At 40.1% G+C, this 24,851-nt stretch overlaps 1 protein-coding gene across 3 annotated transcripts in view; it reads right to left on the bottom strand.

Moving 5' to 3' along the window:
• Positions 1 to 24,851, bottom strand: part of MYO1D (myosin ID) — a 364,381-nt gene that overhangs the window by 187,246 nt on the left and 152,284 nt on the right. For all 3 annotated transcript variants that reach the window (XM_078063487.1, XM_078063490.1, XM_078063488.1), the window contains 2 exons: positions 24,150 to 24,316; positions 13,460 to 13,667 (listed from right to left, as the gene is read on the bottom strand). In XM_078063487.1, the coding sequence (XP_077919613.1) occupies positions 13,460 to 13,667; positions 24,150 to 24,316 (375 nt within the window). The remainder of the gene's footprint in view (positions 1 to 13,459; positions 13,668 to 24,149; positions 24,317 to 24,851) is intronic.

The raw sequence follows: 24,851 nt of genomic DNA on the forward strand, positions 1-24,851 counted from the left end.
TGACAAGTGCTTACTAGTAGTAACAACAGCACGAGCAGTAACAACAATAGCTAATATGTATTGAACTCTGGGCTAGGCACTGCTCTAGGTAAGCAGAGCTGTGCACTGCGGTGGCGCCTAGAGAGTGAAAAATGGGAAAAACCTAAACATCCAGTAATAGATTGATTGAGGAAGCTCTAGGAAATCATTTACTAAGGACCGAGTCAGCCCTTATAAATACACAAATACGTGTTGACACATGTAAAGATGGAACAAAAAAATATTACATAACTAGATGACATGATTCAATTTATATTTAACATAAAATAAAATTGTACTTTAAAAATATAAATTTATGTTTTTCATTTTCCTACATGAACTTGTATTGCTACTACTTATGTACTATAAAACCAATAGAAGTCTTTGATCTCTAGATGGTTTTTTTAAGATAGTTCTTTCTTTCCTTCTTTTTTTTTTGAAAGATTCACCTATTCATTTTAGAAAGAGAGCGAGAGAGCAAGTGCAGGGCAGAGGGAGAGAGAATCTCAAGTAGACTCTGCACTGAGCATGGAGCCCAACGTGGGGTGCAATCCCACGACCCTGAGATCACGATCTGAGCTGCAACCAAGTGGATCTTCAAGATCACGATCTGAGCTGCAACCCTAAGATGGTCATTTCTTTAAAAAGAAAGATATTTGTAGCAATTACACAAATCTAAAATGTCAAGCATATGACCAAATATATGAAGATAAACAAGATGCACTAAACAGATTATCTGTAATTCTTGATACTGAACATTCAGTGGTTTAGATAGTTACAGTGTGGAACTACACATTTTTTATGAATCAGAAAGCAATGCAATTTGTATCTTTTCTGCAATCTCGGTGGTTTGTTCCTTTAAGGACAACAATTTTGGAGGTTCTGGTTTTAGTCAACATCACTGATTCTGCCACTTCCAACTTGCTATTAAATCTCTATGAAGGTGCAGAAAAGGTATGACAATACATTGAAAGTTAGGTTCTCACATGTTAAAACCTGTAACATAGTATGATATTGGCACAGGAATTGTCAATGGAATAAAATAGTGAGTCCTGAAAATAGACTCAAGTATATATGGGAATTTATTATTAGACAAAAGCAATTGTCCAAGAACTTTAATTTAGTGGAAAAAAGAGGAATTTTTAATAAACTGAATTAGAATAGCTGGTTTTTAATTTGGAACAAAACAGAGTTGGACCCTTATATAATACCACATATAAAAACTAAATCCCAGATCCAAAACTTTTTTGAAGAAACTCAAAGATACAAAGAAAAAAGATAAGACATATTAAGTGGAAAATTTCATGTTGAAGAGTACACCACAAATGAACTCAAATGACAAATGACAGCTTAGGAAAAATAATTACAATACATAAAGATAAATGCTCCCACAAATTCATAAGAAAAAGATAAACAACCCAATAGAAAAGTGGGCCAAGGGTACGAATAAGCAAATAACAGAAGAGGCAATCCAAAAAGGCCAATAAATACGCCCTCATGAAGAGTCATGAGAATACAAAATTAAAGTAGAAATGAGATACAATTTCTTACTGATAAGAATGGAAAAAATTCAAAAGCCTGGTAAAAGTCACTGCAGTTAAAAAAAAAAAAAACGGGGAAAAGAAGTTCACTTACACTGTGGGCTACACAATGTGAATGGTGAATATGTATGATGATTACAAACATTACACCCTTCAAGCAATAATCTTGCTCATGGGAATCCAGTGCACAGAATGAAGGCATTAGCATAGAAGTATCCAGGGCATAGGATGAAGTATTCCTACCTGTATAAGGAAGTCTATTACAGTCACAGGAAGTCTGTGGGAGTGTCCAGAAAGGAGCTAACACAGCAGGCCTGAAACTGTATCCTTAGAAAGGCCTGCTTCCAAGGTTGGCCCTTGGCCAGTGTCTGCAAACTTGACTGGGAAACAGTTTCACATGCTGATATAAAACTTTCCCTAAATGATAAGAGTGGCTCAATGTGGTTACACTGCTTGTGCAAACAGTGGGGTTTATGCTGCATACCTGATGTCCTTCTTCGAGTCTGGGATTTCGGCACATGTTGCACAGAGGGTGCCTACATAACTGGTCCCCAGTAACAACTTAGAGCACTGAGTCTCTAATGAGCTCCCCTGGCAGACAACACTTAGCATATGTTGTCACAATTCATTTCTGCAGGAATTAAGCATGTCCTGTGCAACTCCATTGGGAGAGGACTCTTGGAAGCTTGCTCCTGGTTTCCTCTGGGTTTTACCTCTGTGCCTTTTCCCTTTGCTGATTTTGCTTTGCATCTTTTTGCTGTAATAAATTTAATTCATGAGCACAACTATATGCTGAGCCCCATGCATCCTTTTAGTGATTCACCAAAGCTGGAAGTGGTCTTGGGGACCCTTTGACATAGGTGGTGGGGAGATGTGGGCAGAGAAGGTAAATGTGGGAAAAAAATTACTAAAATACTATAAAAAAAGAGAAAGGTGCTCATAAAAAATCACCATGTGAACCACGATCTCAATATTATAGTACATATACTTGTCTATATGCACAGAAAGATATTAGAAAGGATGGCCACCACAACATTAATAGTTTGTTACCTCTGGATGGTGGGATTTTAAGTGATTTTCCACAGTTTCTCTTATAATTTTCGGTATGGTTTGAATTTGTTTTTGCAGTAAGTACACTTTAATTGTATAATCAGAAAAAAAGATAAAGCTATTTTTTTATTTAAAAGGGAAAAATAAAAGTCAATTGTTGGAGATTCTGGTTTAAAATAGCATCTCCTGGGACACCTGGGTGGCTCAGTTAGTTAAGTGTCTGCCTTCGGCTCAGGTAGTGATCCCAGAGTCCTGGGATCGAGCCCCACATGGGGCTCCCTGCTCAGTGGGGAGCCTCCTTCTCTCTCTCCCTCTGCCTGCTGCTCTGCCTACTTGTGCTCTGTCAAATAAATAAAATCTTTAAAAAAATAACATCTGGGGGGGCGGAGCAAGATGGCGGAGGAGTAGGAGACCTGGATTTCGTCTCCTCTCAGGAATTCAGCTGGATAGGGATCAAACCATTCTGAACACCTACAAACTCAACAGGAGATCAAAGAAAAGAAGAGCAACAACTCTCTGAACAGAAAAGCGACCACTTTCTGGAAGGTAGGACGTGCGGAGAAGTGAATCCGAGGTGATATTCGGGAGGATAGACGGCGGGGGAGGGGCCTCCCACGGCCGCTTCTGGCAAGTGATAGAGCCGCGGAGCACAAAATCGGAACTTTTAGAAGTCTGCTCCGCTGAGGGACGTCACTCTGGTGGCGAAGTGGGGGGTGGAACCCTCGCGGAACAGTGTGGTCTCAGGACCCTCGGGGTCACAGAAAGACCGGGGGTGCCTGAGTGCGGCAGAGCTCCCAGGTACCGGAGCAGGGAAGCCGGCTGCAGAGACGGAGCCCAGGCGCGGGCTCTCAGCTCGGGGTTGCCATAAACCGTGATCCGCGGCACAGTCGGGCCACTGCTCCTCCAGCAGGGACCCAACAAGCGGCAGATCCGGGGAGACTCACCTTCTTCCCCCGGGAGGAGAGGTGCGGGAGTGCACCACAGGGATCTGCTGGGTTTGGAGACTCCACCCGGGGTCGGGTGCCAGATAGAAAGGCGCGGTCACAGGCCGGGTGAGCGCGGAGTGTGGCCGGAGACTGGGGAGACGGGAGTGACTGACGGCTTTTCTCTGGGGGCTCGCTGAGGAGCGGGACCCTGAGTTCTCGGCTCCTCCGGGGCGGAGACTGGGAGGCCGCCATTTTCACTCTCCGCCTCCAAAGCTGTACGGAAAGCTTGCAGGGAACAAAAGCTCCCGAGAGCAAACCCGAGCAGATTACTTAGCCCGGACCGGCAAGGGCGGGGCAATTTTGCCTCCGGCAAAGACATTTGGGAACCACGGCAACAGGCCCCTCCCCCAGAAGATCAGCGAGAACAGCCAGCCAAGACCAAGTTTACCGATCAATGAGAACGGCAGAACTCCAGCGCTAGGGGAACACTGCACATAGAATTCATGGCTTTTTTACCATGATTCTTTAGTCTTTCAAAGTTAATTATTTTTTTTAACTGTCTTTTTTTCTTTTTTCCTTTTTTTTTTTTTGAATTTTTCTTTTTCCCTTTTTCAACCAACATCTTATCAATCCCTTTTTTAAAAAAAAACATTTTTATTTTTCATTTTTAAAGTCATATTCTATCCCTTCATAGTAGTTACCCGTATTTTTGGCATATATATATAAGTTGTTCTCTCTTTAAAATCTTGAGATAGTTTCTTCTAACAGATCAAAATATACTCTAAATCTCTAGTGTATGGTTTTTTTCTACTCCCCTGCCTGATCACATTCTCTCCCTTTTTTCTTTTTCTTTTTTATTTTTTTAATCCTCTTCTTTCTTTTTTCAAACAACTTATCAAATCCTTTTTTAAAATTTTTTATAATTTCCATCTTTACAGTCATAGTCCATCCCTTCATCATATCAACCCTTATTTTTGTACATATATAAGTTTTTCTTTCTTTAAAATTTTGGGAGGCACTTTCTTTTAACAGACCAAAATACACCCAAAATCTAGTGTGTGGCACTGATCTATAATCCAGCCTGATCATATTTGATCACATTCTGTTTTTGTTTTGTTTTGTTTTGTTCTGCTTTTGTTTGTTTTTATCTTTATCTTTTTCTTTTTTCTTTTTTTCTTTCCTTTTCTTTTTTTCTCTTTCCCTTTCTTTTCCCACTGCTTCAGGTCTTTTCTGATTTGTTTAGAGTATATTTTCTGGGGACGTTGTTACCCTGCTAGCATTTTGTTCTCTCATTAATCTATTCTCCTCTGCACAAAATGACAAGACGGAAAAAATCACCTCAACAAAAAGAACAAGAGGTAGTACCGACTGCCAGGGACCTACTCAATACGGACATTAGTACGATGTCAGATCTAGAGTTCAGAATCATCACTTTAAAGATACCAGCTGGGCTTGAAAAAAACATGGAAGTTATTAGAGAAACCCTTTCTGGAGAAGTAAAAGAACTAAAATCGAACCAAGTAGAAATCAAAAAGGCTATTAATGAGGTGCAATCAAATATGGGGGCGCTAACTGCTAGGATAAATGAGGCAGAAGAAAGAATCAGTGAGATAGAAGACCAAATGATGGAAAATAAAGAAGCTGAGAAAAAGAGAGATAAACAACTACTGGATCACGAGGGCAGAATTTGAGAGATAAACGATACCATAAGACGAAACAACATTAGAATAATTGGGATCCCAGAAGAAGAAGAAAGAGAGAGAGGGGCAGAAGGTATAATGGAGCAAATTATAGCAGAGAACTTCCCTAATTTGGGGAAGGAAACAGGCATCAAAATCCAGGAAGCACAGAGAACCCCTCTCAAAATCAATAAAAATAGGTCAACACCCCGACATCTAATAGTAAAACTTACGAGTCTCAGAGACAAAGAGAAAATCCTGAAAGCAGCTCGGGAGAAGAGATATGTAACCTACAATGGTAGAAACATTAGATTGGCAACAGACTTATCCACAGAGACCTGGCAGGCCAGAAAGGACTGGCAGGACATATTCAGAGCACTAAATGAGAAAAATATGCAGCCAAGAATACTATATCCAGCTAGGCTGTCATTGAAAATTGAAGGAGAGATAAAAAGCTTCCAGGACAAACAAAAACTAAAGGAATTTGCAAACACGAAACCAGCCCTACAAGAAATCTTGAAAGGGGTCTTCTAAGCAAAGAGAGAGCCTAAAAGCAACATAGACCAGAAAGGAACACAAACAATATACAGTAACAGTCACTTTACAGGCAATACAATGGCACTGAATTCCTATCTTTCAATAGTTACCCTGAATGTAAATGGGCTAAATGCCCCAATCAAAAGACACAGGCTATCAGATTGGATTAAAAAACAAGACCCATCGATATGCTGTCTGCAAGAGACTCATTTTAGACCCAAAGACACCCCCAGATTGAAAGTGAGGGGGTGGAAAACCATTTACCATGCTAATGGACACCAAAAGAAAGCTGGGGTGGCAATCCTTAGATCAGACAAATTAGATTTTAAACCAAAGACTGTAATAAGAGATGAGGAAGGACACTATATCCTACTTAAAGGGTCTATCCAACAAGAAGATCTAACAATTGTAAATATCTATGCCCCTAACATGGGAGCAGCCAATTATATAAGGCAATTAATAACAAAAGCAAAGAAACACATCGACAACAATACAATAATAGTGGGGGACTTTAACACCCCCCTCACTGAAATGGATAGATCGTCTAAGCAAAAGATCAACAAGGAAATAAAGACTTTAAATGACACACTGGACCAAATGGACTTCACAGACATATTCAGAACATTCCATCCCAAAGCAACGGAATACACATTCTTCTCTAGTGCCCATGGAACATTCTCCAGAATAGATCACATCCTAGGTCATAAATCAGGTCTCAACCAGTACCAGAAGATTGGGATCATCCCCTGCCTATTTTCAGACCACAATGCTTTGAAACTAGAACTCAATCACAAGAGGAAAGTCAGAAAGAACTCAAATACATGGAGGCTAAAGAGCATCCTACTGAAGAATGAATGGGTCAACCAGGAAATTAAAGAAGAATTAAAAAAATTCATGGAAACCAATGAAAATGAAAACACAACTATTCAAAATCTTTGGGATACAGCAAAGGCAGTCCTAAGAGGAAAGTATATAGCAATACAAGCCTTTCTCAAGAAACAAGAAAGGTCTCAAGTACACAACCGAACCCTACACCTAAAGGAGCTGGAGAAAGAACAGCAAATAAAGCCTAAACCCAGCAGGAGAAGAGAAATAATAAAGATCAGAGCAGAAATCAATGAAATAGAAACCAAAAGAACAGTAGAACAGATCAACGAAACTAGGAGCTGGTTCTTTGAAAGAATTAACAAGATTGATAAGCCCCTGGCCAGACTTATCAAAAAGAAAAGAGAAATGACCCAAATCAACAAAATCATGAATGAAAGAGGAGAAATCACAACCAACACCAAAGAAATACAAACAATTATAAGAACATATTATGAGCAACTCTATGCCAACAAATTAGATAACCTGGAAGTAATGGATGCATTCCTAGAGATGTATCAACTACCAAAACTGAACCAGGAAGAAATAGAACACCTGAACAGACCTATAACCACTAAGGAAATAGAAGCAGTCATCAAAAATCTCCCAAAACACAAAAGCCCAGGGCCAGATGGCTTCCCAGGGGAATTCTACCAAACATTTCAAGAAGAATTAATACCTATCCTTCTGAAACTGTTCCAAAAAATAGAAATGGAAGGAAAACTTCCAAACTCATTTTATGAGGCCAGCATTACCTTGATCCCAAAACCAGACAAAGACCCCATCAAAAAGGAGAATTACAGACCAATATCCCTGATGAACATGGATGCAAAAATTCTCACCAAAATACTAGCCAATAGGATCCAACAGTACATTAAAAGGATTATTCACCACGACCAAGTGGGATTTATCCCTGGGCTGCAAGGTTGGTTCAACATCCGCAAATCAATCAACGTGATACAATACATTAACAAAAGAAAAAACAAGAATCATATGATCCTCTCAATAGATGCAGAAAAAGCATTTGACAAAGTACAGCATCCTTTCTTGATCAAAACTCTTCAGAGTATAGGGATAGAGGGTACATACCTCAATATCATAAAAGCCATCTATGAAAAACCTACAGCGAATATCATTCTCAATGGGGAAAAACTGAGAGCTTTCCCGCCAAGGTCAGGAACGCGGCAGGGATGTCCACTATCACCACTGCTATTCAACATAGTATTGGAAGTCCTAGCCACAGCAATCAGACAACAAAAAGAAATCAAAGGCATCCAAATTGGCAAAGAAGAAGTCAAACTCTCACTCTTTGCAGATGATATGATACTTTATGTGGAAAATCCCAAAGACTCCACCCCAAAACTGCTAGAACTCATACAGGAATTCAGTCAAGTGGCAGGATATAAAATCAATGCACAGAAGTCAGTGGCATTCCTATACACCAACAACAAGTCAGAAGAAAGAGAAATTAAGGAGTCGATCCCATTTACAATTGCACCCAAAACCATAAGATACCTAGGAATAAATCTAACCAAAGAGGCAAAGGATCTGTACTCAGAAAACTATCAAATACTCATGAAAGAAATTGAGGAAGACACAAAGAAATGGAAAAACGTTCCATGCTCATGGATTGGAAGAACAAATATTGTGAAGATGTCAATCCTACCTAGAGCAATCTACACATTCAATGCAATCCCCATCAAAATACCATCCACTTTCTTCAAAGAAATGGAACAAATAATCCTAAAATTTGTATGGAACCAGAAAAGACCCCGCATAGCCAGAGGAATGTTGAAAAAGAAAAGCAAAGCTGGCGGCATCACAATTCCAGACTTCCAGCTCTACTACAAAGCTGTCATCATCAAGACAGTATGGTACTGGCACAAAAACAGACACATAGATCAATGGAACAGAATAGAGAGCCCAGAAATGGACCCTCAACTCTATGGTCAACTAATCTTTGACAAAGCAGGAAAGAATGTCCAATGGAAAAAAGACAGTCTCTTCAACAAATGGTGTTGGGAAAATTGGACAGCCACATGCAGAAGAATGAAACTGGACCATTTCCTTACACCACACACAAAAATAGACTCCAAATGGTTGAAAGACCTCAATGTGAGACAGGAGTCCATCAAAATCCTAAAGGAGAACACAGGCAGCAACCTCTTCGACCTCAGCCGCAGCAACTTCTTCCTAGAAACATCGCCAAAGGCAAGGGAAGCAAGGGCAAAAATGAACTATTGGGACTTCATCAAGATAAAAAGCTTTTGCAAAGCAAAGGAAACAGTCAACAAAACCAAAAGACAACTGACAGAATGGGAGAAGATATTTGCAAATGACATATCAGATAAAGGGCTAGTATCCAAAATCTATAAAGAACTCATCAAACTCAACACCAAAAGAACAAAGAATCCAATCAAGAAATGGGCAGAAGACATGAACAGACATTTTTCCAAAGAAGACATCCAAATGGCCAACAGACACATGAAAAAGTGTTCAATATCGCTCGGCATCAGGGAAATCCAAATCAAAACCTCAACGAGATACCACCTTACACCAGTCAGAATGGCTAAAATTAACAAGTCAGGAAATGACAGATGTTGGCGGGGATGCGGAGAAAGGGGAACCCTCCTACACTGTTGGTGGGAATGCAAGCTGGTGCAGCCACTCTGGAAAACAGTATGGAGGTTCCTCAAAAAGTTGAAAATAGAGCTACCATATGATCCAGCAATTGCCCTGCTGGGTATTTACCCCAAAGATACAAAAGTAGGGACCCGAAAGGCTACGTGCACCCCGATGTTTATAGCAGCAATGTCCACAATAGCCAAACTGTGGAAAGAGCCAAGATGTCCATCAACAGATGAATGGATAAAGAAGATGTGGTATATATATACAATGGAATATTATGCAGCTATCAAAAGGAATAAGATCTTGCCATTTGCAATGACGTGGATGGAACTGGAGGGTATTATGCTGAGCGAAATAAGTCAAACAGAGAAAGACACGTATCATATGACCTCACTGATATGAGGAATTCTTAATCTCAGAAAACAAACTGAGGGTTGCTGGAGTGGGGGGTGGGGTGGGAGGGATGGGGTGACTGGGTGATGGACACTGGGGAGGGTATGTGTTCTGGTAAGCGCTGTGAATTGTGCAAGACTGTTGAATCTCAGATCTGTACCTCTGAAACAAATAATGCAATATATGTTAAGAAAGAAAAAAAGAAGAAGAAGAATGTAGCAGGAGGGGAAGAATGAAGGGGGGGAAATCGGAGGGGGAGAAGAACCATGAGAGACGATGGACTCTGAAAAACAAACTGAGGGTTCTAGAGGGGAGGGGGTTGGGAGGATGGGTTAGCCTGGTGATGGGTATTGAGGAGGGCACGTTCTGCATGGAGCACTGGGTGTTATGCACAAACAATGAATCATGGAACACTATATCTAAAACTAATGATGTAATGTATGGGGATTAACATAACAATAAAAAAATTAAAAAAAAAAATAACATCTGATGCTCCCTCCCCTAACTTCCTGTTCCATTCCTATAAGGTTACAGAAAAAAATAAAAACACATAGCACATGAAAACTTAGGTGACTGATGACCTATTCCCAGAAACTGAGAGAAACTTCCAATAATTTTTATGGCCTGTGGAGTTGGTTTAAAAAACAAATCAGTATATCGTCTATATCATACCCTAGAATGGTCTGCCTGAGAATTCAGAGAAAGATCCTGATTTCCTGCTCCACTGCTTTATGGTTCAGAAATGCAAGATCTCCATCACAGAGCACCCTGGACATCCTTTCCCCTATGGCAAGGGTGACAGCTTTTGAAGTAGTCATTCCTCTTTTAGAACCTCCCTTTTCTACGTAGAAATTGTAATTTCTCACCAGAAAGAAAGCAGAGGTGCTGTAGAGAGGACAGAAAAAGGAAGAGCCGTAGTAGGTGTGCATACCTCCTATGCAAGAGCTGGCCACTGGGGCTGGGGGCACCATCTTTGACTAGTGGAACTGTGGCAGATTAAAGTCTGTGGGACATCGTTAACTGTGGAAGAAGTGAACAAATTGCCACTGGAGACTGAAGACCAGGATTCTACCAGCCACCAAGTGGACAGAAAGTGAGTTCAGGGTAGGGCGACTATACAATGTGTTATCCATAATTATCCATAGCAAAAGTGACACTTTTGAGAGCGAAAGGGGTATGAGAGACAACAGTGATAAACCAGGACTGTCCCAAACAAATGGAGAGGGTTGGTCACTCTCCTTCAGGGCCAAACCCTGAGCCCGAGTCAATTTCTTGAATAGGTATAAAGTAGAAAAACAAAGTATCAGATCTGCCAAAAGAATAGTAACAACAACAAAACACCACTGATAAGTACTGAAGATCAAAACAAAGGATTTAAATATACAGAAGAACAGATATATGAAAATAATTGACCATGGCAGACAGAAAACAGACACCCGACCTGCATAAAACAGAACTGAGTAAAAGCAGTACAAAAAGAGCCAGTTAATACAAGGAAACTGTTTCAGGATGAAATAGAATTTAGTATTCCACTCCGAAAGATTTTCTAAGTTCTAGGCAAAATAAATAGAAGACAGCAAAACTTAGAAACATGTTGGCGATTGGAAGGAAAGAGAAAACCTTCATTATTTGCATATGAAATAACCATTTCCCCAGAAAAACTAACAGAATCAACAAAGGTTGCATTCTGGATATGGATAAACCAACATAAGCTCATATTATTTCTCTGTACCAACACTGGCATGTAGAATAAAAAATTCACAGCAGTAACAAAAACAATGAGATATCTAGGAATTAACCATGAATTCATACAGCCTCTCTAAATCTAAAGGTCAAAGAAATGATTTAAATAAGCCTATTCTGTACTCTTAAGATGATTTAATATTGTAAAAATGTTAATTCTTTCAAATTAATCTATAAATTCAATGCCATCCTAATAAAAATCATTGTTGAATTTAATGAACCCAATAAACACACATTAACATTTATATTACAAAATAAAGGTCTATGTGTAGGTTAATCCATCTGCATAAAGAAGAGTAAGAAGATGACTTATCCTACCATACACTAAGACATACTGCAATTGAAACTATGTGGCATCAATGTAAAAATGGGCAACTGTATAAATAAACATTCAGACTATACGCACATGATAACATATGATAGAGGTGGCAACGCAAATCAATGGGAAAAGGACACACTGTTCAGTAGATGGTTCTGAGAAAATGGTTCACCATATGGAATAAAATGAAACCGGATTCCTATGTAAAACCACATATATAGGTAAGTTCTAAATGGATTCAAGACCTAAATGCGGAAGATAAAAGTATACAGTTCAGAGGAGAAAACAGAGGCTAGTATCTTTGTGACCTGGAGACAAAGAAAGCCCTCTTCAACAAAATGTAAGACAAAGAATTGAAGAATTTGATAATGTCAAAATTAAGGATTCCCTTCAGGGCACCTGGGTGGCTCAGACAGTTGGGTGTCCGACTCTTGGTTTTGGCTCAGGTCGTGATCTCAGGGTCATGAGATCAAGCCCTGTGTCAGGCTCCACACCTGCTTAAGAGTCTCTCTCCCTCTGCCACCCTTTCCTTCTCTAAAAAAAATAAAAAAATAAAATAAAAGAATATATTTTAAATGTCTAATGTAAATAGGTGATTAATGTCCAAAATACTCAAGGAATTCCTGCTAATCAACAAGAAAATGGTACCAGCTCCAGGAGAAAAATGGACAAAGGACATGAACTGGCAGTTTACAGGAAGACCCAAAGAGCAAATAAGCATTTAATGAGATGCTCAGTTTCAATGGTAACCAGAGAAACACAAAGTAAAACAGCAGTGAGATATCATTATACTGAGGCGCCTGGGTGGCTCACTCATTAAGCGTTTGCCTTTGGCTGAGGTCATGATCCCAGGGTCCTGGGATCGAGCCCCGCATCGGGGTCCCTGCTCAGCGGGAAGCCTGCTTCTCCCTCTCCCTCTGCTCATGCTCTCTCTCTCTCAAATAAACAAATAAATCTTAAAAAAAAAAAAAGATATCATTATAGCTATTAGTCTTGCAAAACTGAGGTGGCTGGATGTTACTAATCAGGATGTAGGCACATAGTAACTCTCTTAGTGAGCTGGTGCAAACAGACAGTCCTTTTAGGGAGGAAATGGGCACTACTTATACCAGTCAGGTCTACGTACACCATCTGACCCAGCAGCTTTTCTCTTGGTATACATCCCATAGAAAATATACCTCTCACAGATGAACAAGATTTTTAAAAAGATACATATATAATTTTTTAAATATTAAAATGGTTCATATGGAAGGCATGGAAATGGGTATGGCGGATAAAAAGAAAAACATGACTGAGTGAATGATGAATGAATAATGAATGATTGCTACTATGATTTAATGAGCTTCAAGTCAGCACCCCACTCCTCATTCAAGTGCTGGTGCTGGTTATGATGGGTGAGCAGGGGGTTTTAAACATGTCGACAAAACTTCTGAATTACAAGATAAAAAAAAAGTCCTTTACCCAGTAAGGCTGAGGGAAAAAACCCAGTTAATTACAAGAGACAAAAAATTGGCTACTTCAGACATCTCCCCAACTTTAAATACTGGAAGATAAAATGTCTTGAGTTTTGAGGATAGAGTAATTTTGAGCTCAGGCAGCCAAATAAATTTTCCATGTGTGAAGGCAACAGAGAACATTCTAAGATAGGCATAGATACAAAGAATATACCATCGTGAACATTTCTTGAATCAAAGAAAACATCCAGCAAAATTTTAAGAACATAAAAGCAAGACCTGATCCCTATATAAAATATAAAATTACCTTTTGTAGAAAGAGGACAATCCTTATGAGCACCTGGACACGGAGTTCCTCCAAGGTAAACAGTGTTCGGGGTGTTCGAATGAAAATTTTGGTTTTCCCATAAGCTACGTCATCCTGAAAACCACAATGTTCAATCAGCTTCTTGACAGCCTCTTTGTCTGAAGGGAGGTCATGGTTGGGCCAGGTGAATTCAGAGATCATCTTGTATCTGTGTGAAAAATGAACAGGGTACAAGTTAAAGGAGAAAAACCTTATGGTCTCAATAGATGCAGAAAGACTATTTAATAAATTCAAGATACTTCATAAATAGAAAAAAAAAACTTAGTAATGAATTCTGTTCACTAACCTGATAAGAGATGTAGAAAAAGACTTTAATAAGATACAACACTCCTCACGATAAAGACTTACTCAAACAGAGAAAGACATGTATCATATGACCTCACTGATATGAGGAATTCTTAATCTCAGGAAATAAACTGAGGGTTGCTGGAGTGGGGGGTGGGGTGGGAGGGATGGGGTGACTGGGTGATGGACACTGGGGAGGGTATGTGTTCTGGTAAGCGCTGTGAATTGTGCAAGACTGTTGAATCTCAGATCTGTACCTCTGAAACAAATAATGCAATATATGTTAAGAAAGAAAAAAAGAAGAAGAAGAATGTAGCAGGAGGGGAAGAATGAAGGGGGGGAAATCGGAGGGGGAGAAGAACCATGAGAGACAATGGACTCTGAAAAACAAACTGAGGGTTCTAGAGGGGAGGGGGTTGGGAGGATGGGTTAGCCTGGTGATGGGTATTGAGGAGGGCACGTTCTGCATGGAGCACTGGGTGTTATGCACAAACAATGAATCATGGAACACTATATCTAAAACTAATGATGTAATGTATGGGGATTAACATAACAATAAAAAAATGATCCAAAAAAAAAAAAAAAGACTTACTAAACTAGGGATAGAAGGGTTCTTCCTTAATCTAGTACAGACTAATTTACCAAGAACCTACAGCAAATATCATTTATAAATGGGTAACCTTTACAAATTCTCTATATGCAAAGAAACAAGATAAGGATCCCTCGATCATGGTTTTCCAGCCAGCACAGTGAGACCAATAAATAAGCTGGTATGATTGGGGAAGGAATAAAACTCATATTATTTATGATTCGCTTCAAAGGAAATGAAGCAGATCTTCAGATGAAAACTATTACCACTAAAAGAAAACTAAGCATATGAGATCAATACACAAAAACCAATTGTGTTTCTAGGCGCAAGCAGCCATGTTGGCCTCTCATAAGGCAGCTTGTCATACACCAGCTTCTTCATGAGTGAAAACAAGCAAGACGGAAGTCACAGGGTCACAGCCTCCTTTCAAAAGTGATATTCTATTACTTTTGCCAAATTCCATTTTACTAGAAGCAAATCACTAGGGCCAGCCCACATTCAAGAGAAGGGGACGGCAAAGGGCAGGAGTACCAAGAGGTGGGATCACTGTGACCATCTGAGAAGGCTGCCAACCACAGCACTGCCCCCCACACCCCGGTGCCAAGTTGTTTAATACATGTAGCCAAATTCAGTAGTTTCTTTCATATATTACATCGGAATTTTAATCCATACGAGAAAGGCTCTCTTCCCACTCGGGTTACAGAGTAATTCACCTATGTGTTCTTCTAGTAGTTGGATGTTTTCATTGTTTACATTTAAATCTTTCATCCACTTGGGGTTTATTTTGGTATACGGTGTGAGGTATGTATCCAATTTTATCTTTTGACAAGTGGCCACCCAGTTGTTCCAACACTATTTACTAAAAAGTCCATCTTTCACCCTGTGATTTAATATGGCATTTTAATCATATACTACATTTTCATGTGTACTTCAGTGTATTTCTAGACATTCTGGTCTGTTTCATTGCTCTGTCTGTCCATCTCTGCATCAGTCCTATGTGGTTTTATTTTTATTTATTTATTAAGATTTTTAAAAATTTATTTGACAGAGAGAGAGAGACAGCGAGAGAGGGAACACAAGCAGGCGGAGTGGGAGAGGGAGAGGCAGACTCCCCCGCTGAGCAGGGAGCCTGACGTGGGGCTCGATCCCAGGACCCTGGGATCATGACCCAAGCTGAAGGCAGTTGCCCAACCGACTGAGCCACCCAGGGGCCCCAATCATAGATGTCTTAGTATATTTTAATATCTGGTGGTCTCTCCTCATCCTTTTCTTTTTAAAAGGTTTTTCTAGCTATTCCTGCTTGCTTATTTTTCTATATGAACTTTAGAATCAATCTGCATAGTTCCAGGGGGAAAACAATCACAAAACAAACAAATCCTTGCTAGTATTTTTATTGGGTTCCCACATTAAATTCATTAAATTTATCTATGATGTTGAATCATCCTATCTAAGAACAAGGGATGTCTTTCCACTTGTTCAAGTCTACTTTTGTGCCTCCTGGGAGTCTTTAAATGGTCTTTGTTGGGCTTCATACATTTCTTGCTGAGATACCTAAGTGGCTTCTGATCCCTTCTTCTTGATGGATCTCTCTTTTCTGAGCTTCCATGATAGCATGATCTCCCTGATGTCCGTCTGTCTCTCTGGATATTTCTTCTTGATCTCATTTGCTGGCTAGTGCTCCTCCATTGCTGGGCCCTCAAATGTTGGAGGACCCCAAAGCTCATATCAGGTCCTCTTCTATGTACAACCTCCCCACGTCACCTCATCTACTCCATCCACTTTATTTTTCAATTCATGAATTTTCCATAGCCCAGCTCTGAGTTCTGAGCTTTAGATGCATACATCCAATGCCCACGTAAGTCTTGAGGGCATCTTACATTTCTTTCACTTTCCCACCTCAGTGCCCAGTTACTAGACCCAGAATCCTGGGAATTGTTATTTGATCCCTTCTCTCCTCTATCTGTCCTTCTAATTCATCATCAAATGCTATTGGGCTTACCTCTAAAATATATTTAAAATTCAACTACTCTCATTTTTACTGCCACAATCCTAATCCAAGCCACCATCAAGCTTAGTACAATAGACTCCTGAATTGTTTTCCAGTTCCTCCCCAATCCATTCTGCAAGCTCAGCTGCCACAGGACTTTTCTAGCCTTATATCATTTTTATCTTTTACTGCTCTCCCCCTTCAGCACTATACTCCAATCACATTGGCCTTCTTTAGGGTCCTGTAGTGTGGTTGCCTCTTTCTTCCTTTAGAGCCTTTGCACATGCTGTTCCCATTGCCTGGAATGCTTTTTAATCTACTACTTCAAAGCCTGGCTCCTGCTTATCCTTTAGACTTTTACTGTCTTCTTTCATCAACCATCAACCTCCATTACTCCTCTCTATACATTTAAAAGCCTACTCACTTGCCAGATAGGGAGAAACCAAATGAAAGAGTTCAAATATGAACAGAGAGATAATATCACATGAAAAAAGGAAACAAAATCAGAATCATCCCAAATTCATTATAACACTAGAATAAGAGTCAACATTTGGGCTATAATATAGGTAGTCATGGTGTGTTTGAAATTTTCGGCATACCGCAGAAGCTGGAAGCAACCCCCCACCACACTGCTCAGCCAAGGTGCTCTTCCTTTCTTCCTGATGGTAAAATGGCAAGACCCCAGTTCTCCCACAAACCAGCATCCTGAACTTGTGAATTAAAAAGCTGAACTCATCTGCTTCCTGACAACTAGTATTATCTCCCTGAAAGACTCACGCAGCTTTTAAGGTTATCAGAACATTTAAAATCCTTCTCTCTTTTTTCAATAAAAGAAATGAAAATAAAGAAAAGTGACAAGTATAAATGGAGGTTCAAACCTAGCTTTAAAAAATCTGCAGAATCTAAAAGCAAACATTTACAGTGGAAAATGTTACTTTTTCTCTTGCCAGCATCAGAACCATTAGTCCAATACACACTGTCTATCCCACCCCACGTCCCACTATTAATTAGTTCAATTGGTGTGACAGTAAAATAACACGGCCATCTCCCAATCAGAACACATTCATCTTATGTAAAGCTGAAGATAAAGACAGTCTGCAGAGTAGACATAGGCTATTTTCCCAGACGCATATCCCACGGCCTCATACAGCACCCTTCCTGGATGGTTCTAGAGAGGACCTAATCTCGACTTACATAATCATCAATCAGATAGACTTGACTTTCCACAATTCTGTCTTGTAAAAGGTAAGTTTAACACATTTATTGTGATTATTAATATGTGTCTAATGTCTCAACTTCTTTTATATTTTCTATCAGATGTGCCTTCTTGCTGTTGCTTTTTACTGTTTTTCTCTTGGACAGACTGTTTTCTTTCTTTTTTTTAATTTAATTTTATTATGTTATGTTATTCACCATACATCACATCATTAGTTTTTGATGTAGTGTTCTGTGATTCATTGTTTGTGTATAACACCCAGTGCTCCATGCAATACATGCCCTTCTTAATACCCATCACCGGGCTAACCCATCTCCCTGTCCCCCTCCCCTCTAAAACCCTCAGTTTGTTTCTTAGAGTCCATAGTCTCTCGTGGTTCATCTCCCCCTCTGATTTCCCCCCCTTCATTTTTCCCCTCCTACTATCTTTTTTTTTTTTTAACATATAATGTATTATTTGTTTCAGAGGTACAGATCTGAGATTCAACAGTCTTGCACAATTCACAGCGCTCACCATAGCACATACCCTCCCCAATGTCTATCACCCAGCCACCCCATCCCTCCCACCCCCCACCACTCCAGCAACCCTCAGTTTGTTTCCTGAGATTAAGAATTCCTCATATCAGTGAGATCATATGATACTTGGACAGAATGAATTTTATTTCATTTTATTTTCTCCTTTGATTTGAAAGCCATCCCTTCCATTGTGAGGCACTGCACTGACGGTAGGCTCAGGAGGCAAGGGCCTGAGTCCAAACAGGGCTCCCACTTGCCACGTGGCTCTGTGACCTGGGGCAAGTTACTCAACCTTTGGGTGCCTCCGTTTCCTCATCTGCATAAAAATGGGAGGTGCCATCTTCTCCTTATCTGGAGGTCACCTCCAGTGACTTACTACCTACTACGCCGTAGGGCACTCAAATCAGTGCCTGGGATATGCAGTGAGCAACTCATAGTGTTAGCCGCCGTTATCATTGTCTTAAAATTTTTCATATATATAAAAAATAAATTTTTTAATATATAAAAAGTATGTATATATGAAAATATATGCTTATTTTTTCCTGTCTAGTTAATTATATCTCTATCCTTCCCATAAACAGTACAAAAGTCTTTACTTCTCTGTACTTTTCACTCCAATTTTCATTTTTGTTTCAGATTTTTACCAGACTTTTTCCCACTTACAATGGATACATGTTTAGACTTAAAAGTTTCACTGCTTTATTTGTTCAATATTACTTTTTGCATTCTATTTTTCTCTTCTGCATTTATTTTTCCTTTTGCTCCAGAAGATTTTTCAGAGGATCTCTGAATAGTAAATTTTTTGAGCCTATATATGTCGGAAAATATTTTTATTGTACTGACACTCTTGAATGATAATTTGGCATGGAATAAAATTCTTTTTTTTAAAAAAAAGATTTATTTATTTGAAAGAGAGAGAGTTGCGAGTGGGGGAGGGGCAGAGAGCGAGAGAGAGAGAGAGAGAGAGAGAGAGAGAGAGGGAGAGGGAGAGAAAGAATCCTCAAGGAGACTCCCTGCTGAGCATGGAGCCTGATGCAGGGCTCCATCCCAGGACCCCAAGATCATGACCTGAGCCAAAATCAAGAGCCGGCCGTTCAACTGACTAAGCCACCCAGGCGGCCTGGCATGGAATAAGTATAAAGTTCATCCCCTCTCACTGTAAAGATATTGCGGCTTTGTCTATTTGCATCAAATGCTGCTAATGAGAAGTCTGATGTCTGTATGATTCTCATTCCCTGGTAGTACTTTGTCTTTTCTTGGGAGCTCTAAGTATTTTCCTTTATCGCTAACATTCTAAAAGTGAAGATAATGTACTTAATTTCATTTTTAAAAAATTCACAGCTTTCCACTCTGTGTATTCTTTGAATTTGAAGATTTTTGTCTTTTTTCAGTTCAGGAAAATTCCTGGCCCCTATTTGTTCAAGTACTGCTTCTCCCCTCTTCTCTCTCTCCTTTCCTTCGGGTGCTCCTGTTGAACAGCTGTTGGCACTCCTGGATTGACCTTACATACTGCCTGAGCTCTAGTATCTCCCATCTCTCTTTTTCTTTGTGATGAAATCTGCAAGAACTCTTCAACTTGATCTTCCAGTTTACTAATGTGCTTTTTAAAAGAGGTTTAGTTTAATTTTTTTAAATTGTGGTAAAATTTACATACAGTAAAATGCACACATTTAGGTATACAGTTTAACAAGTTTTGGAAAATGTATACACTCATGAAACTGACACCCCATCAAGATGCAGAACATCTCCATAATCTCAGAGAGTGCCCTCTTCTCCCTTCCCATCAGTTCCCCCACTCCAGAACTGACCACAGTTCTGATTTCTGTCTGTTCTTGAACTTCATATAAGTGGCAGCATACAGTATGTATTCTTTGGTGACTATCCTTTGTTCACATAATGTGCTATTCATTCATGTTGCTGTATCAGCCATTCATTCTCTTTAACGCTAGTTAGCAGCCACTGTGTGATTATGTGACACGTTGCTGACTCATTCTCCTGCTGATGGACAATGCTCTCTTCAGTTGTGTTTAATCTGATTTTCATTTTCCAAATCTCTAATTATTTTTCCTAATAATTACCTGTTCTTGTTTCTGACTTCATATTCCTATTCTAGGACCATAATTCTCTCCTTTATCTCTCTGAAAATATTAAACAGGCTAATTCCAATGCCATTTACTCCTTGCTCTGGTTCCTCGGGGGGTAAGGTTTGGCATCTGTTGGGCTTGCTGTCTCTTTTCCATTATCTGGTCTTTCTCAGATGTTTCACTATTATCCTACCTACTTCCACAGAGTCCTGTGCACGTCTTGGCCTTGGCTGGCCTCTTGTAACATGGCGACTTTTGCTTCATGGGTGTCAGCTGTCATGCCTATGATATCCCCCTTGCAGCTACTGAGGTGTCCCTTGTCCTGGCCATTGCGGCCACCTCCTGGTGCTGCAGCTGTGGCCAGCTCCACAGAAACAGTACATGCAGGGTGGTTTCCTGAATGGCAAAGGCAGTCTTTCCTTAAAACTGCGACCTTGGCTTACACCTGGGTCTTCACAATTGCTTCACTTCGTATTTAGGAGGGAGTCACATTTCCAAGGTTCATTGAGACTCAAACCCCTTGATTCCATAGTGTGGCTGTGCATTTTCTTGGTTTTAAAGATACATAATTTACATTATTTGGGGATGTTCTTGGAGTAGAAATGGATTTAACCTTACGCCACTGAGACCACCATATTTGAAATTCACAGGTTCCTTTGAACTTTTCTATTGTATTTTTATGTGTGTATTAGAAAACATATTCCAATCCTTATAGCATGTCTCCCATGACAAGAAACAAACACACCAAAACCTCCTGAGTTGAATGTAAAAGATATGGATGCACTTGCAAAATTCCTTGTCTCCTCCAAGTCAGGCTTGCTTACTGTTCTCTTACCTTAGCTACTTGCCACGGCTTCCCTTTGTCTCATGATAAAATATTTTCGGTTCAGCCCCATCCTATAGTTACCCTGTCCCACCCTGCTCATGCCAGTATTTAACATCTGCTGATTTTTTATGGGTGATAACAAAAAACCAAATTCTGTGACTGAGCAATTGCTAGAATTCTAAGCGTAATAACAACGGACTAGAAATCTTTCTAATATAATTTGACACTGTTTGAAATCAAGACTCAGAATGCACACATCTCTACTCATGAAAACATTCCAACTCTACAGCCTCAATAAGCAAATGAAAAACCAAATCTAAAGGACAGTGTGATTTCAATAAGGAAAATGGTCAGTTTTGAGCATAACCTTTTGATCAGTGTAAAATGAAGTTTGAATTTTCCAGGCTACTGAGCTTTATTCATTCTAAGAGTCTCCATTTAGTGCAACCCCTTTCACTTCTGTACAAAAGTAGCTGAACGCTGGTGGAGAAAACCAATAATGTTGGTGGTCTCACTGCCCATTGATAACCTCAGATCTCACACGGACACTCGGGTCTTCCTGACAGCAATCCTACCATACAAATCTGTGCTTTCCCACTCTCCAAAATGAGTATTCCCACTTCCCCTCAAACCTCCACACCACCTCTCCTTATCTCCACCCCCCCCCCTTGGCCTCGCCTCACGCTTGGTTAAGGAAACAGAAGCAATCAGATTGGAACATCATCTTTGCCATCTATGGACCTTTAAGCCTTTCTGTGTCTGTATTCATATTCTCTGCCTTTTGTCCTGTTGCTATGGGGGAAGTGTCCCTACTCCTACCTAACGCTGACAAACCTTCCACTTGTGCGTGGGATTCTGAGCCTTGCCTTCTCAAGGATATTATGATGATGACAATGACCTCCCTTGGTCCTGCGCCTCTGGGTTCTCCCTCTGTTCTGAATCAGCCCCACCTGCGTCTGTTTCCTAGTGCCTCCTGACCTCACACCCCACATTCTTCCCTGCCCTCATTCACAGCACACATTCTTGAGTTGTCTACAGGTGCCCAGCTTCTCACTTCACTTCCCAACCTGTTCAAATCAGGCTCTGCCCAGCCATTTCTCCCTTGGCCGCTATGTTGCCAGATCTAATGCGGAAGCTTCTACCTTTGTCTTACTTGACGACTTGACTGCACAGCAATGTGCGATATGGTAACTACAGTTTTCTTCTCGAAATGATGTCTTCTCTTGGCTTCTGTGACATAACCCTTTTCTGGTATCTCCTCTATCTCATTGGTGGCTCCTTTTCTTCTCTTTGGTGGTTCCTTCATGTCAGATCACAAACCTAAGTGTTTGAATGGGCCTCCTTCTCTTCTCTATCCAGTTCTGAGACTTTATATGTCATTTCTAGACTAATGACTCCAGCATCTCTATCTCCAACCTGCACTTCTTTCTGGAACTCCCGATATGTGTATTTAATAGCTCATTTAATATTTCTACCTAGATTTTCAGTAGCCATTTCAAACCTAAAATTCAAGAGACAAACCTTGATTCCATCCTTGCCCCTGTTCCATGACCTCTTCCTCAAGTTTCTCTTACCCAATCTTATCTCAGCAAATGGTATATGCTTACCCATGCCAAAATCTAATTGTGATCCTTCACTCCTCTCTCTCTCCCTCTCTTATCTAGCCAATCCATGAGCAAGCCTGGTCAACCTTCCCCTAAAACATATCCCAAATCTGTCCACTACCCTTGCATCTACAATCATCTCTTGTTCAAGGCACGAACAAGCCCCCTCTCCCAGGCTCCCACAGTAACATCCCTAAATGTCTCCTTGCTTCCTACCCATACAGCAGCCACAGTATCTCCTCAAACAGCCATAAGATTAGGTTGCTCCCTGCTTAAAATCCACCAACGGGTTCCTGCCAGATTTAGTCAAAATCTAAACTGTTTAGTCTGGATTATAAAACTCGACATGATCTGGCCCCTGTCCACCTCTCTGATCTCATCTCACACTCCTGCCCTGTCACTGAGCAGCCTCCAGCCACACGGCTACACTTGCTACCTAACACACCACACTCACTACCACAACTGAGCCTCTCCTTCACTGTTCCCTCTGCCCCACCTGCTGTTCCCTCTGATGTTCGCATGGCTGGCTCCTTCCTGCCATTGTTATCTCCTTAGAGACTCTTCTGAGCACCCAATATTTTATCTATTTATTCATATTCTGTGGCATCTGTAGTCTAGAACACAGGAAATGTTCAGTAAATATTTTTAGATAAATGAACAGAAGGAATTTAAAGGGACTTTATGAGTCCCAGTTGTCAACTATCATTATTATTACTAACAATAAATAACAGGAGCAATGATATCTTACATATATTGAATGACTGCTATATGCCAGGTTCCATTCTAACTGCTTTACACACACACACACACAGACACACACAGACACACACACACACACAATCTCATTTAATTCTCCAGCAACCCTAAAAAGTAGTTGTTATTATTATTACCCCACTTTTTAACACATGAGGAAACAGAGGCATGGAAAGATAATGTAATTTGCCCATGGTCAAAAAGCCAAGAAATGGCAAAGCCAGGATTCAAATCAGGTAGACTAATTGCACGGTCTCCATGATTAACTGCTTAATATTTTGTTATTATGGTAATTACTAGTATCGGTAAGGACAGACAGCATTAACTGAACATCTACTATGCGTCAGGCACCTAGCTTTTTTCACTTAGGTTAACTTAATCCTCACAACAACAGCCTTATAGGTAGTGTTATTAAACTCATTTTACAGATGGAGAAACAAAGTCAAAGACGTTAAATTTCTAGCCCAAGATCACACAGCAAATGAGTGGCATACCCAGGATTCTAACCCAGATGTGACTCTGAATCTAGGTTCTTTCTACCAAACTACAACACCCACATTTTTCCCCCACAGAATGAATCTTTCCTCATGGTCTATAAACCATAAACTCAGGGAGACTCTTGTGCTGAATGAGAAAGTTTTTCATATTTGCAGTTCCCTTGACTCTTACTCATTTGGCAAATATTCAGAGTATTTAATCTGTGCTAATGCACTGTCCTACATGGGGAGGACCCCAGATTTGTCGATGTCTGTCAGGGTTCTTTATTCTCACCTGTGAAGAAACTTCTCGTACGTCTGGCGGAAGGCAAACCCCGCCCGCCGCACCCTCACGTTTTCCAGTAGTCCAAGATACTCTACTTGGTGCCGACAGCGCTCATCATCAAATATCTGTGGGGATTTCTTGTCATTGGGTTTGATGCAACGTACATAATAGGGCTCCTAAAGAAATAAATCAGCAAATGGTAAGTTTCACTGGAGAAAAATCCCAAACTAAGGACTCTAACATGTAATTAGTGTTAATTGTGTCAAATTAAGCTCAGTGCCTCTAATTTCTCAGACATATACTTGTGAATAAAGTAGTTATTCTTCCTTTCCCTTCAAGACTGGGAGTTCTTGTGCATCCAGCTAAAATTTTGTTTTATTATATTTTAGGAATTCATCAGGAACTGCAGAAAGGGGATAAAACTAAGGAGTAAATAATTGAGATGTGTAAACATTGAGTTTATGTGTATTTATGAAAAGATGGTTAAAAAGGAACAGAAAGAGTAATTTAATAGAAACAGGCAGGAGCCATGAAAAAGATGAACTGCAATGAAGAACATAAAACGTAAGCCGAGCTCTGGCACACAGTAGGTGCTCTGTAAGCGTCAGCTGCCATCATGGCCACCATCCATCGTCATTGTCGTCATCCTCACCATCACCACGTTAGTTTGTGCTTTTGAAAAAGAGATTAAAACTTATAAGTAGAGAAGTT

Source organism: Halichoerus grypus, chromosome 2 (assembly GCF_964656455.1).
Source record: "Halichoerus grypus chromosome 2, mHalGry1.hap1.1, whole genome shotgun sequence".
Taxonomy (NCBI): Eukaryota; Metazoa; Chordata; class Mammalia; order Carnivora; family Phocidae; genus Halichoerus; species Halichoerus grypus.